Here is a 14585-nt window from a genome sequence, read left to right as displayed (position 1 = left end):
AGTGGTATTGCACTGAGCTGTCCAGGATCAGCTAAAACATTGCAGAGGGACACATTCTAAACATGTGTGTGCAGCTGTACATATGCAAATACTTATGAAAAAATTAAGTCCATGTGGTGTAAAAGTTTTATAGGCATCATTTGGAGATTGCCACATTATATATTAGTGACTTTGACATTCTTCTGAGGTAACTAACGAGGTTGTAAAAACATCTTAATACTGCTGAAACTAGATTCCTATTCCTACTAATGTATCAACTTCAAAAAAGTGCAGGCTTGAGCAATTCTGGGAGAGAGGGAACCAACTTGTATTCTGTAACACTCACCTCTCTAAACTCAAAGCTTTATTGCTATTGTTGATCCCTCTTGCAATTTCTAGATCTAACCATTAACAAAATTACTGCCTTCAGACTATTGTCACCAGCAGACCTTCAGGCACCACAAACAGTAAAGCAAACACATCATAGGTTTTTCACCCTCTGAAACATACACATAAAAACACAACCAGGCAAGCAGACTTACCTAACTGGGATCGTAGTTAGAAAAGTGGAGATAAAAGAGTGGACAACAGTCAAGTACTAACAAGTTTTTAAAAAGAAGCCCAGCACCATTGGAAATGCATTTTATCCAAAACAGTGTTGAAGACATGATGTTTGCAATAAGTCCACTCATTTCACTGATCCATTGTCTTTTTAGCAATTTCTATTATTGTTTTAGCTACTAGACCAAGTAATGCATCAGGAAGCCTTCTGATGTGCTGTAGAACAGTCCTTATAACAGAGAAATTTACAATCTCAGTAGGAAAAAAACAGCAGCCAAGGGAAGCAGGCAAATATCAATACATAAGCATAACACTGTTGAACATGCTAGAGGGTAGTTCAGGGACTGAACACTAGCAGTTTGGTATTTCTAGATATGAAAAGTAACATTTCACAGCAAGGTCTCAAATAATTTTGTGGCTCGTAAAAGAACTCCTCAGTTGAGGAAGAAGATGGAAGGAAGTAAAAAAGAGTAAAGGATAAAGATACCTGATCATCTCTTGACCAGGTAATAAAGCCTGGAACTGCAATCCATAACTGCACAAACTCTGAAAGTAACTTGTTTACATTTCATGTAATAAAGATAAGGTCATCAGGATAAATAAAGGAACAACAGGGTCGCAGCTCTGGTTTAGGAGATGCCTGAAGCAGCATTCTCAAATAATAAAGGTTGGATATGATGGCATTCTTTCAAGGTCAGAAAAACAAAGCTGAACTTACACAGAGAATAGCAAAGCCTGGCTGGAATGAGAGATTTAGGTGAATGGATTGACCTGAAAGATTCAGACACAACTTCTAAAAGAGCAGTTCAAGTAAAGCAGTTGCACAAGTGAAGGCAGGATGAAGGCGTCACCCCAGAATATCAAGCAAGAAGCTAACAAGAGAGACTTATGGAAGGAGATTAAACATTTTCTTCTAGTTACACTGAAGTTAAGGTGACAGATTTCTTTAAGGAGATTTCAGACATCAGGAAAAGAATTTTGCATGTGTAGACAGACCTGAAAAATCATCCATGCAAAGACATACATGAATTTCTTTTTCTTTTGTGGAAGAATAAGAAGAACTGGAATCTCAAACACAGAAGTGAAAACCTTTATGAAAAGCATAGATGTTTTCCCTCTGAACTTCTGTTCTCTGCAATTTCTGATTTAGTCAAAACTTGAAAACAGACTGACACTCTTCACAAAACCAACTACAGGTGACACAAATCTGTATCACTGATTAGGCCTTACAACTTTATGAAGCAACAAGCACAAGGGGAAAAAACAGCTGAAAGATGATGACATTTATTCAGAGGAAAAAGTCTGCAATAAGAGCAGACCACAAGCAAAAAAGGCTGCAAACATTCTGAATTACTTATTTATTCTAACTTAAAACTCATGAACAAAGAATTAATTATCTTCCTGAAGTCTATCCTTTTGACCAGATGTACCAACAAGCAAAACATAAGTGGTTTTATACATTAGAAATACCATTAAAATATAAAAACAACAGGACAAAGCAAATTGCTTATGCTGATGGCTGAATTTTCAACAGTCCATTCAACTATACAAAAAGAATATCCAGTTATAAGGGAAAATTAGTTTCTCTTTCAAAAGCTGTAGAAAGCCTGAAGTCCAGTCATATTACATACAGTCATATACACATCAAAACAGGATCCTGTGGTCAAGATGGTTTACAAGGCTTCACCTTCTGATGAATTTATAGAGACAAATACAGCACACTACTAGAACCTTCCATTTCAGAATAAGCTTTTAAGAAAGTCATACAAAAAAATCTTCTTAAACTCAATTAGCCTTAAACATTCTAGTTGAAAAAAATGCTAACATTAAGTTCAAGTCAGTGATCCAGCAAAGTAGTACAAGACTTTCTTTACTTTCCAGAGTACACAAGGTTTAAGTTCAAAGGAAGTAAGTTTGTAAAGAGATGGTTGGTACACCATATGGTTTCCAGAATGAGGATGTCCTGACACATACCACAGCAGTTCACAATTAAAAGTAAGCAACAAGAAATAACACCTGCTGACGCAAAAGATTTACCAAGATCTTTCTTCAAAAGAAAACAGAACTCAAAACAAAACAAACAACCAAAAAAACACTCCAAAAATAAAGACCTCTATATTGCACTTTACAAAGCCACTCTCACCAACACCTTAGAAGCGGACATGAATCATATCACCATGTAATTTTTGTATTGTTTTGACTGGAAGCAAGCATGTACATATTTAGCAAGCAGTGTACAAAATTAAAAGCAGTCAGTCACCAAGTTGGTAAGAAATGTCTCTCTTATTGAGGTAAACTGAGACAAAACTAAGTTCCTTCCACTACCTCACTCTGGGAAAATCCAAGTACATAATCCAGAATCACAGAAACAAGAGAGTGCAATTCTGATTGTGAAAAACTGAGGCATTATCCTAATCTACCAGAAACTGATTTTGAAACAGTTAACTCTGGAACTTCCAAACAAGGTTACTCCAGTTCCTTCGCAGAACAAAAAAATAAAACAAAACAAACAAACAAACCAAACAAACAAACAAAAAAAAACCCACAAAAAACCCCAAAAAACCCCAAACAAACAAAAAAAACCAAACAAAAAAATCAACCCCCTCTTCCCTCCTCTCTTCCCCCACCACTACTCATAACATTTTTGAATATATTTGATTTAAATTACAAGGCATTATTTCATAGCATCGTCAAGGATGAGAGTAATGGAGGCCTATTGTATGGATACAATTTCTTGCAGAAAACTATTTTTTATTCACTATTTACAGCAAACAAAGTTGAAAGCCCTGAACTCGTTTGACAAAAGAACTTTTGTTCAAGCAAAGTATAGCAGCCTTAACACAATCTGTTTAAACATCTAATGCTAGTCAAAGACAATACAAGGAAAGTAACTCAGCTAAAACAAAGTATCTAATGAGTAGGACATCCGCTTAAACACCATTTTCAGAATGAACTAGAACAATTGGAGCATCAGTGCTCACACACTCCCAAAACTACACTTCAAAACTCCCCAGCTGAATGCCTTCTGCCATTCTGTACAGAATCGAAAAACATTTAGATGCACCACAGAACAGCTCTGCAATTCTCCAGAAAACCACAACACAGTGCTACTAACAATGAACCCTGAAAAAATTAATCAGGGGGACTAACCAGGAAAATGGTCAAAGTCTGAACATAGATTTCTTCCTGCCTGAAGTTACCTTGACGGTAGTGCATTTTATTTTTCACAGAAAGACAGAGAAATGGCTTTTCTTTCTGAAAGAAGCCTTCTTGTCAGAACGTAAGTAAAGGTGACCCAATCACCAGTCTTTTGCCTGAGAATACATTAAGTGCTTGTTCAACACTTACCACACTACAACTAAGCCATAAGTTGCCATACTGGAGGTATAAGCGATAACAATCCTGATGCTACAGACACACAAGGACGATTAACTCCAAAGGGTGATTTTACTTTCTTCCAATTAGAAACAGTAGCTTCCAGTTCTGTTCAGTATTTTATTCTTTTTCCACATGCAGTGTATGCAGGACATAAGACTCCCTACCAACTTTGACCACAGAATCATAGAATATCCTGAGCTGGAAGGGACCCACTAGCATTAGCCAAGTCCAACTCCTGGCCCTGTACAGGAGAGCCCCAACAATCCTACCACATGCCCCGAGAGCATTGTCCAAGCACTTCCTGAACTCCAGCAAACTTGGTGCTGTCCCTAAGGAGCCTGTTCCAGTGCACCTGGAAAGGAACCTTTTCCTAATATCCAAACTAAACCTCTCCCAACACAGCTTCACACCGTTCTCTCAGGTCCTGTCACCAGATCAGATTATACAATGAAGAATAGCATGGTTGTGGCTGATGATGGGGCCTTTTCTAGATCCTTTGGAACAACGACATCTAACTGGATCGGAGGGTTGCACGGTAATGTAACAATTACATAAAGCATTGCAAAGAATATCCAATGCACACATAGTTTCAACTACCCCATTCCATATGCTCAACTTAGATGCTGAGAGATGTTAATTTAAAGAAGATCACAATACTAAGTTGAAGAGGTTAACACAGCTTTTACTCACTAAATCAAGAGTATGAGCTTTGGAGATGCACTCTAATCTGCTCTTGAATAATTACTAAATAGCAAATCAAACTGCCATCCCCATTTATCCAGTCAGAGTTAAGCAACTGGGTGGGCCATGAAGAGTGCCCAAATAGTTTAGGCAATATTGTTAATCTTCATAGTAGAAAATTTAATTATTTTCAGGTCCAGTGCATAAGAGTACTGAAAAGTGATTCAAACTTGCTGAAATATACCTGTTTTAAATATCCTGTTCAGAATGTGTCACAGTTTTATCAGCTTGAACCCCACAGGAGTGAAGTGGGAACAAACAGTACTGGCAACTCTCAACAGCCCAAGCAGTAAACTGACCTAACTACTTCCATGTTTACATAATAGTCCTTCTCTCCCAAAGTTGGTCTCAACATAACCATTATCCTTCAACAGCAATACATGGCTAGTCTCTAGGTTTTAAAAACCATAAGGTTTACAATCACAGAAAAAATATCCTCACATAATTTATACATAGCTTAAAGGAAAACTTCAGTTGTTTGTTTAACAATACTAATTTTTTGTTTACAGGAACTTTCTAAAATAGACATCAAGCTTTAAAAACAGCAGTTTGCTTGCTACAAGTCCAGAGATATATGGTCAACTTTCTTATACAGTGCTAACACTGGAACGCAGGACTAGCCTTCCAAACCATAAAAGGAATATTATCCTTTGCATTGCAAAGGCATTAAACAAAATATTTTTGGTTCTTAATGGTAAAGCTACTGCTTACCCATGAGAAAAGCAGCAGGGAAACTGGACACTGACGTTAATGGTTGATGCCCCTTTAGCAATGCAGTTAGTATTGTAAATTCATATTGAAAAAGACATACCAAATAAACACAAAAAGTACAGATCTCAATGGATAAAGTATGAAAAGGAAAATGTAGATATTACATGTACAGACAGATAACAATCCACATTCACTGATTACTTACTAGCATTTTTTTTCTTATTTCCTGCAAGTGTATTGCTTACAGTAACTTTCACAAACAAGGCTCTAAGCAGGAACACTACTATAACATTCTGTCCTGTTAAAGAACTCTTTTTCAAACCTGTGGTTATTTTCAAACTGATATTAAAAGTTTAAAGAGAAGACACATAAGCAGAACTGCAACCTTCTGCCTATTCCAACCTAAAGCATCAGGCCATGGAAAACAGACATGACCAGGAAATCCAAACAATCTGAAACCACGACACACAATCCATTCTACACAAAGAAGTTTGCATGGTGTCTAGGTAGCCAGAGCTTGTATATACACCACAAAACCACCCTCACAGTATAGCTCTTACACAGTAGGAATATTTGTAGTATTGGTTAATCCCTTACTGTTGCAAATAAATAATTCATACAGAAAATCTCAACTCCCAGAGGAAGAAGTTACAGAAAGTAATGAAGGAAAAGTAAAGAACGGCAATTTTAAAGAAAGAAATGTAAACCAGAAAGTATTGAGCTCTGCCCTTAGTTTTTAAGGTTGCTCTTTTTTCATTCTTTGGTCAAGATAAAAGCTTTGCTTTGTTTCCATTCTCCATTTCCCTAACACCTTTAGAAAGGGAGAAAACTTTAGCTACCTTACTGCAGCAAAAAGATGGTTATCATAGCTACTATAGTAAAAGAACAAACAAGAATAATGACTGTTAATACAACAGGCAATATAGGCCTCAAAGCCACAATCTTACTATGGGTGGTACCTCACTGACTTGACAGAGCTACTGCCTTGCCTAGGTATTAGTTTGATCAGTGACCCACCGTAGAAATCAGTCATAGGACACATTCCAGAAATGGGATTTGAAATAACAGTTGATTGAGCAGGTTTCTATTTCTGATTTTAATCCCTGGGTTTGATCTAGGCAGAGGAAAAAATGACCTTCCTGCACCTACTGCCACACAAGGCTAAGAGATTTAAATTTGTTTGCCAGCATATTAAATTTGCTCAAACACATCCTTTCACTATAAGTACCAAATACTAAAAACTCAAGCAGCAAGCTACAGCATTCTCACACTATGACATCATCCTGTCTGGTATACTTTAATACAATTTGGAAATAAAATTTGATTAACCGAGGGCAGCTTAAAGAGGATACATTAAAGATCCAAATTGAGGACACTTATCCAGTAAAATGAAAAAGGAAGCACAGCACAATGTCCAGCCTTTCCAGTGACTTCTACTGAACAGGCCTTACTGGCTCTTCTAATGGGCTATGACAAATGCAGTTATCCTACACTGGATGAGTGAAAGCAATCCACAAATCCAAACAGTGAACCCATAAAAACAATACACAAACAATATGCAAAGAAATCAGGGTACAAACTTACTATATAGATCTGTAAAAGGCCTGACACAGGGGGAAATGAGAGCTATACATTCCCCATGTGGTTTCAACAACAAACCAGTTTCCTAGTTTCCAAGCTGAAACTTTCCTTCTACTGAGGAAGAGCACCTACTTTCAGGGATTCATATCTGCATTTCTTATTAGAAGATGCTCACTCGTAACAGCATCCTGATCACTGACAGGAAAATACCAATGAAGTCTTTGTGATAGTAACGATTTCTATCAAGGCTGGGTTTTAAGTTTATAAACATCATCAAAAAATGTGGTGGAAATACAGATGCTATTCTTGGAGCACCAAAAAAGTATAGCATACAAGAATTCAGACAAATACTTTGAAGTAACCACCTGCAAAGGCATATTACAGGTAATAATCTCCACCATATCAGTATAACTACTTACAAACTTTAAGAAATGTTAAATATTTTACAAGAGCCACAGGGAAAACAAGCAGTTATGCTAAACCACAAAGAATCACTGAGTGAAAAAGTCATAACCCTCTTGCCATACAGACCCAAGGGCAACAGGTAGTAATCCTCACTGCTCAGCAGTTTCAAGAGGAAGCTCTTAAGTATCAACCCATGTGCAAAGTAGAGTGCCTGCATTGCCTGAACAGCAATCCATGCTATAATCAAACCGTTCCAACCATTGGTAAGGAACTCTCCTAGATAATCTACCATCATACAAGCTCTCATTTCATACAATATTAAACAAAATGCATCAGGATGGTGCAGAGAGCTGTAAGAGCTAAAAAACTACAGTCTGTCTCCTCACTTCTGAAAAATAAGTTTCAGTACAGAGTATCTACAGTTTCAAAATTAAGAGTATAAGTATTTATAAGTCATTAAAATGCAGAACACATACTTAAAAAGTTAGGCATGCCATACTAATCTGTTTACTAAACTGACAAGAGTGACATCCCCCAGTCCCCACGCACATTCCTAAAAGCACAAACACATCTATGTTGCCATCACCAACATGTCTCACAGGACGATTAGCTTAACTTAAGTTTCATACTTCGGAGGTCTTGTTTGCAGACTAACAGTGTGATCCAACACGAAACACACAGAATATGTGACTACAAGTCTAAGTTAAGCAGCTTTTGGTTAGGACAGCTCTTCAAGTTTGAGTCATTTTAAAGGATCTGAAAATAACAATGGCCTAAGGCAAACACACACATTTGTTTTCCCTCCACAAGCCAAGATTAAAAAAAACATAGCCAGAGGCCACTGGAAAAAAAAAAAAAAAAAAAAAAGACAAATGGTGCTTAAATAACCTAAAACATAAGTCCCCTTACTTCCCGAGGCACACACAGTACAGCAGTCAGAGCTGCAGGAAGGAGCTGTTTGCCCATGTGTACCTATTTAAATAGCCCCATTCTTCATTCTGTATACACGAATGCACAGAGACACCCACCACTTTGTCCATAAGCTTCCAGGTCTTCTCCACAGTCCTCCGGTCGGCAGCTGCCTGCTTGGGGGGGCCCACAGCATCCTGAATGGCATCGATGAATCCCAGGATCCGTCCCTTGCGCGGGTTCCGGCCGTTGAGGGAATTGGCCATCTGGGAGCCAAGCTGGCCGCAACGACAGAGAAACACAGACTCACAAGGTGCTCTCAAAACATCTTGTCACAGAACCCGTCGCAGCCTGCGAAGCAACACTTCCTTCTCCACGGGCAGGAAAGGGCAAGATCAGGGCATGTTTAGGAACAAGTTTAACTTTTCACGACAAACAGCGTAAACCCACCTGGCCCGGGTTTACACTGGCAGAAGCGATCCCGGATTTATCGTCTACACCGGCACGGGCGGACGGGAGGGGGGAGCACACCCGCTCCCGGCTTCGCTCCCCGCCGCTCCGGGCGCCCATGCCCGGCCCCGCACAACAAAAGAGGCCGCGGCGCAGCGGGGGCAGGAGGAGGAGGGAGCGTGGACAGGCAGCGAGGGCAGCAGGCAGGCAGGAACCCGACGGGCAGGCGGGGGCAGCGGCTGGCAGCGCGGACCTGGCTCCCGGCGCACACAGAGGCTCGGGCTGGCGCGGCACGGCCGTGTGCCGAGGGGAGCCGCCGGGAAAAGCCGGGGGCGGGCAGGGAGGCTCCTCAGCCCCCGCGGCGGCCGCTTCCCCCGTCCTCAGCCCGGAGCGGCCAAGCGTCTCTCCGGACGAGGCTCTGCTCCCTCCGGCGGCGGCGGCGGCTCGGGTGCCGCGGGAGGCAGGCACAGCGGAGCGCATCCCGCCCCGCGCCCCGTCCCGGCTCCCCGCCGGCCGCCCCAGGAACTCTGCCCCGATCCGCCGCCGCTGCTGCCGCCCCGCAGGGAGCCGTGCGGAGCTGATGCCCCGCCGGCCGCATCGCCCTCCCGTACCACAGCCCAGCACGCCCGGCGGGCGGGTGGGAACGTGCGCGCGTGTGTGGAGAGCCCTACAGACACATGCAAGAGAAAGAGACAGAGAAAGAAGGAGAGAGAGAAAGAGAGATGCACACGCACAGGTCTGTCTGCGGCACCGCTCGCAGCCCCCGGCAGGCTGTGGTCTCCCCGCACTCCTGGGAAGTGCGGCTGGCTCGGCGGCGGCCCCGCTCCCTGTGCCTGTGCCTGTGGCGGTGCCGCTCCCGCCCCCTCCCCGCGGCGCGCTGGCGGCCGCTCCTCTGCTCGGAACATGCCCACCCCCGCCACAACACTCCGGCCGCGCCTGCGCGGCGAGGCCGCTGCGGGAGCCCCGCCCCCTGCCCGCGGGAGGGAGGTACCACCACCAAACAGCCAATCGTCAGGGGAGACTGCGCTTGATTGACGTGCCCGCCAGCGAATGGGCGCGAAGCTGTGCACGGGGCGGAGAGGCGACGGGGGAGAGGGCTTTGGTTTCGGGATGGGGAGGGAGGGAGAGAAGGATGGGAGTGATGGGAAAGCGGGTCAGAGCTGGTGTTCGGAGCTAGGGAGGGGTCGCTCCGGCCCCGCATGGTCCCTCTGGCTAAGAGGGCGGCCTGTGGCCTTTGGGGCAGGGGGTGTGCCGGGTGGGGTTTGCCTTGGCGGGCACGCTGACATTGTCCCTGGCTATGGGGTCTGCAGGGGCTGTGGCAGCGTGTCCCTCCCGCCCCCGGCGAAACCGTGGGACCCCTGCCTGTGGGACCACTCGGTGTGTGTTAGCAATCAGTAGTCATTCTTGCTGCCTTTGAGCTTCCCTTCTGGGAGTTTGCTGGGGTTTTTGTGGCCACTGAGAACAGGAACTTCTTCACCGTCTGTTTGTCTGGGTTCTTCCCTTGATTTTTTTTTCCCCGTGTTTGGGTTTTTTGTTTGTTTGTTTGTCTGTCTTTGTTTGGGGTTAGGGTGTTTATTTGTTTGTTTTGTTTTGAGAGGGGGGGAGAGGTTTACTCTTAAGAAAGTGCTGAGATTTCCATGCTGGAAATGGGCTGGAGAGCCTCATGAAGCTCCCAAAGGTGGTGAGGGAGTATGTAAGCACCTTCTAGTTAAAAACACCCCTTCAGGTATGTTTATTTTGATAGGAACACTTGCCCTGCAGATACGGTAAATGAAACACTCCTGATGAGTCTCTCAAGGTTTTATTTTAGGGCAAGTTTTCCACTCAAATTTGCATATTACTTGTGAATGCTGGAAAAAGTGAGGCTTACCTGCACAGGGTACAAGATGCTTGCCTTCAGATTCTTCTGAATATGTTCTAGGGAGTAATTATACTTTGCAAGAGTTAATCTTTTAATTATTTATCATAACAGGAATCACAAATGCAACACTTAAAAACTTCAAAGCTATTTTTTAAGGACAATTGCATTAAAGGAGTGCTGTAAGTTTTGGTTCAGCAGCAACTACGTTTTCCATAGTAGTTTTCTTTGTTAGAATTTTTTTTAATGAATTCCCCCTCTTTCCTAATTTTTCTGACTTTTGACTTTTAATAAATTAGGAGTCATGAAAAACAGTAGTAAATCTTGTAGAGTATTTTGGTGTTCCTTTTCTTTATATTGTAATTTATAGGCATATAGTGCAGATGTCTTCCTGTTGATTTAAAATGTTACTTTCTGGGGCACACATACAACAATAAAATCACATCAATGTCTTCCTCAAAGGTCTTTTTTCCCCTATAGCTTTAAGATATGAATTGACAGTTATTTGCCTTAAGTGGATTGGAAACTTCTCATTTTACTGTAGACTCTGTAAACTGCTCTCTTCCCTGTGTTGTTTTAAATCTTGGTTTAAAATTCTTCTCTGGCAGGTATCCCTGTCCCTTTTCTGTTTGGAACTCAGCTTTCCTAAGATTAAGGTGGTAGTGACTGCTCACTCTTTTGCTATCTCTTGTTTGGTTGTGAATAAAGCAGAGGATCTGATGCTTTTTCTGATCTTGTAAAATCTTTGGTTCTTTTTCTCGATTGTTTTGTTTCCATTGTTGTTATGTCATTCCCTTCATATTCCACACTGTGCCAAGAGCTGTGATCTGTGAGTTCCACTTGGTAGCTGTCTGAGGCTGAGTCATGTTGTCTTGCAGTTCATCTGAGTGCAGAGCCAGCAGGAGCGAGCAGCTCAGTTCCCTGCATCCCTCTGCATCTGTATTGCGTTATTGAGTCCCCCAGTTCGATGGGGAAAGTGAGTGGTTTTCAAACAGCATTTTTTCGTGGCTGGAGCTGTACAGTAAGTACAGATATTCTGGGAATTGCAGTCCTCTGAGGGTCATGTGAGTGCATGTTGGAAGGAAGCCAGTAGGGAGAAGCAGGTGAAAGAGATACCTACATCTTCAGTATCAAGGCTGTTAAAGATGGGTCAGGCTTCTGTGTGCTGTGCTGAGGAAGGACTAGAAAATGCAGCATTGCTTTTGTGGGTTCAAGCACATGTGGTGACAGGGCTGTTTAGAAGACAGCTGAGAGGTGAGGCTGAGAGAGGAGGAGCAAACAGCTGCTGTGTGAAGTTCAAGGCATGTGCTTCTTAGCAGCGGAGAACATAAAGACTTAGCTTGCCCACTGGATCTGTGGGGTGCATTAGCATTAAGGGTGGTTGCTGAAGGCCCTGGCCATCTGGAATATTTTGGTGCAGGTCAGCAGCAGTATGCTAATACAGATGCCCAGCAGAACATGTGAGGATATTCCTACTGCCCAGCTTCAGGCTCTCTAACACCCTAAATTAAGAAGCTAGTCTGTTATGAATAGGTCCACTGAGAGACCACAAGGTGTTTCAAAGCAGAAACCAAGGTCAGGTACTTGGATTCTCTGGGAAAGAGGGTCTTACTGTTTGGCCTATATGCTAGGCACATAGGTAAGTTTGGTGTCTAATTAAGGCCCCAGAATTATGTATGTACAATTAAAATGCCTCCACAGATCTCATTTACTCGTAAGCTCTCCAACTGTTTATTTTACTTCTTATTATACTAGAGAACATGACAGTTTGGATCTGTGTTTTAATCACTGTATGAAAACACTACAGAAGGGAAACAAGGTAAATCTGAGGCAACAGATTTTGAGAATTCCGTGTTACATAAGACTGATCCTCAGCCTAGTTAAGGTACTAGAGTCATGTAAGGATGACATCATTAGGATGTCATCCAGGATTTGGTCAAATTCTGTAGTGAAAGTTGTGGAGTTAAGGTGATTGTAAGTCAGGGTACGATAAAGGAAGCAAGACAGTGTAAAAGAAGCCTTGTTTTGAACCCTTTAAGTCCCTTTGTAAGGTAAGAATTTCAGATCTGAGCATTTTAGTGAAAGGCAAGATCACGTGACTTCTTGAAAAGCCCAGCTGCGTGGTAAGGAGAAAACAGATACAAGAGATTAAAATTAAAATAATAGTTACTTTCATCCATTGCAGAATTTTCCTATCTGTTAACTGGGTTGGGTTGGGAGGAGTTGTTTGTTTGTGGTTTTGTTTTGGGTTTTGTTTGTTTTAGGTTTTTTTTTATTTTCCTGGTGACTCTCATTTCTCTAGAGTTGTTAGACAGCCTTATGAATGAAACTTTATGTTGCTTCTCTTGAATGAATTCCATCAAAGAGCAATTGACAGTAGTTGGACGCAAGAGGGATGTTTTGGTTTGGTTTTCTTTGTTCACCAGCTATTAAAATATTATTGATTTTCTGTAGTCTGTCAATGCCTGTGGTTTGGGAGCTTTTGTCTTTTTTTTTTTTTTTGCTGTGGTATGACTTTTTGCCCAAATACACTGAAACATAACAATGAAGAGGTCAGATGTAGGTTTTATTTATAGCAACATAAATAAGATAAGGTTAATATAGTATACAATGTGCTGAGTTAAGGGATATGGTAGCAATCCTTGTAAAAGCTTGTCATCTATTTCAGGAATTGAATGGGAAGTGACTTCTTGCTAGCATACTTAAACTTTTAAAATAATTTCTTTGTGTTTTGACTGCATGTGTACATACGTGATGAAAAGGCAGCTGTTCATGGGGGCGTAGCATTCTGCAGTGTCAGGCAGTGGTTTAATGGCTGAGCTCTGACAAGGTCACCCTTTTCTCAGCATTTGCCATCCCCATGCAGAAAGCAGCCGGTCTCTCTTTGCTTGGAAGCTGAGAGTTGTAAGGGCCACTAGAACTGCTGGCATTTTGATGCCCTACCTTTATCTGTTCTGTAAACACATCAAACAAAACAACCAAACAAAAACAACAAAAAAGAAACCCACATTCCACAACTCAAACAACAACAATAAAAAAAGGAAAAGCTAACTATTGTAAAAACAGATAACTCTTATGATCCAGGACTATTTGCTTAAATACATTTTTGCTAACCCATTTTTGGTATGTACGTCTTTTGCATACCCTCTTCCCCCCGTATCCAATTATTACATAGTCACCTGTAACAGTTGCTAAGAATATTAAAGTGGAGCAAATGGAAAATCCTTTCATGTTATTATTTTACAGTTCCCTCAAGGATGCTAGGCTCTTCAGATCTGAAAAAACCTCTGGTTGTTAAGCTGCAAGCCACCATCGCGGGTAACTTTTAATGTAGATTGCAATGTGTTTATCTTTTTTATTGTAGCAAACTGAGAGACAGAAAGCAAAACCAATCACCTGTGGCACTAAATATTCTCTTACTGATAATTTAAGTTGCTATAATAATAGATGCTTTTCCTGCTTTAGTGCATAATTACTTAGAGAAAATTGGTAGTAACAGTGGCAGTTTGTTGTCCAATTATTATCTAGTTAATTTGGCTACCTCTGTTTTCTCTATTTACTTAGCTTCTGTTTTTCATGGTCATCGAGTAGCCAAGCTTACTTTTTAAAAGATTTTGTTACTAGTTTCTAGAAATGAAAAAATATTGTGTGAATAGAAATGTGAATAGTGTAACAGTTTAACTCACTTTGCTGTTGAACTCACTTTACTGTAAGAAATTTAAAAAGAAGTAGGTGCTTCTTTTTAAAGTTTCCATGCACTGTAAAAAATCCATAATTGCTCCAACAGGCTGTTGCAGTACAACTGATGATAATACAGTGTTGCTGTGTTAGTTCCCTCTGCTGAGTAATTAAATCCTCTTTTCATCCTTGATTTGGAAAGACGAGCTAAATTTAGCTCTCTCTGTACCTGTAAATAAAATGAGCCAGGCACTGTTCTCAGACCCTGAGGCCAGGCAGGCTGGCAGAGGGCTGGTGGCCACCATTCTTACTGAAACTGCACCATCTTCACCAC

General features: G+C 41.6%; 1 protein-coding gene across 3 annotated transcripts in view; it reads right to left on the bottom strand.

The window, feature by feature from the left end:
• The window catches only part of CBLB (Cbl proto-oncogene B), a 130389-nt gene extending 120790 nt beyond the window's left edge, over positions 1-9599 (bottom strand). Inside the window, exons 1-2 of one of the 3 annotated variants that reach the window (XM_050332613.1) lie at positions 9450-9599; positions 8385-8543 (exon numbers count right to left, since the gene is read on the bottom strand). In XM_050332613.1, coding sequence (XP_050188570.1) covers positions 8385-8531 — 147 coding nt within the window. In that variant the 5' untranslated portion in view covers positions 8532-8543; positions 9450-9599. Of the gene's footprint in view, positions 1-8384; positions 8544-8715; positions 8830-9449 lie in introns of those variants that run through there. The other 2 variants (XM_050332614.1, XM_050332615.1) reach the window with 2 other exon arrangements.
• Between the last annotated feature and the right edge of the window lie 4986 nt (positions 9600-14585).

This window comes from Myiozetetes cayanensis, unplaced genomic scaffold (genome assembly GCF_022539395.1).
Source record: "Myiozetetes cayanensis isolate MyiCay16 unplaced genomic scaffold, myiCay2020 scf5-8, whole genome shotgun sequence".
Lineage (NCBI taxonomy): Eukaryota > Metazoa > Chordata > Aves > Passeriformes > Tyrannidae > Myiozetetes > Myiozetetes cayanensis.
This window is presented reverse-complemented; position numbering and strand designations above follow the sequence as displayed.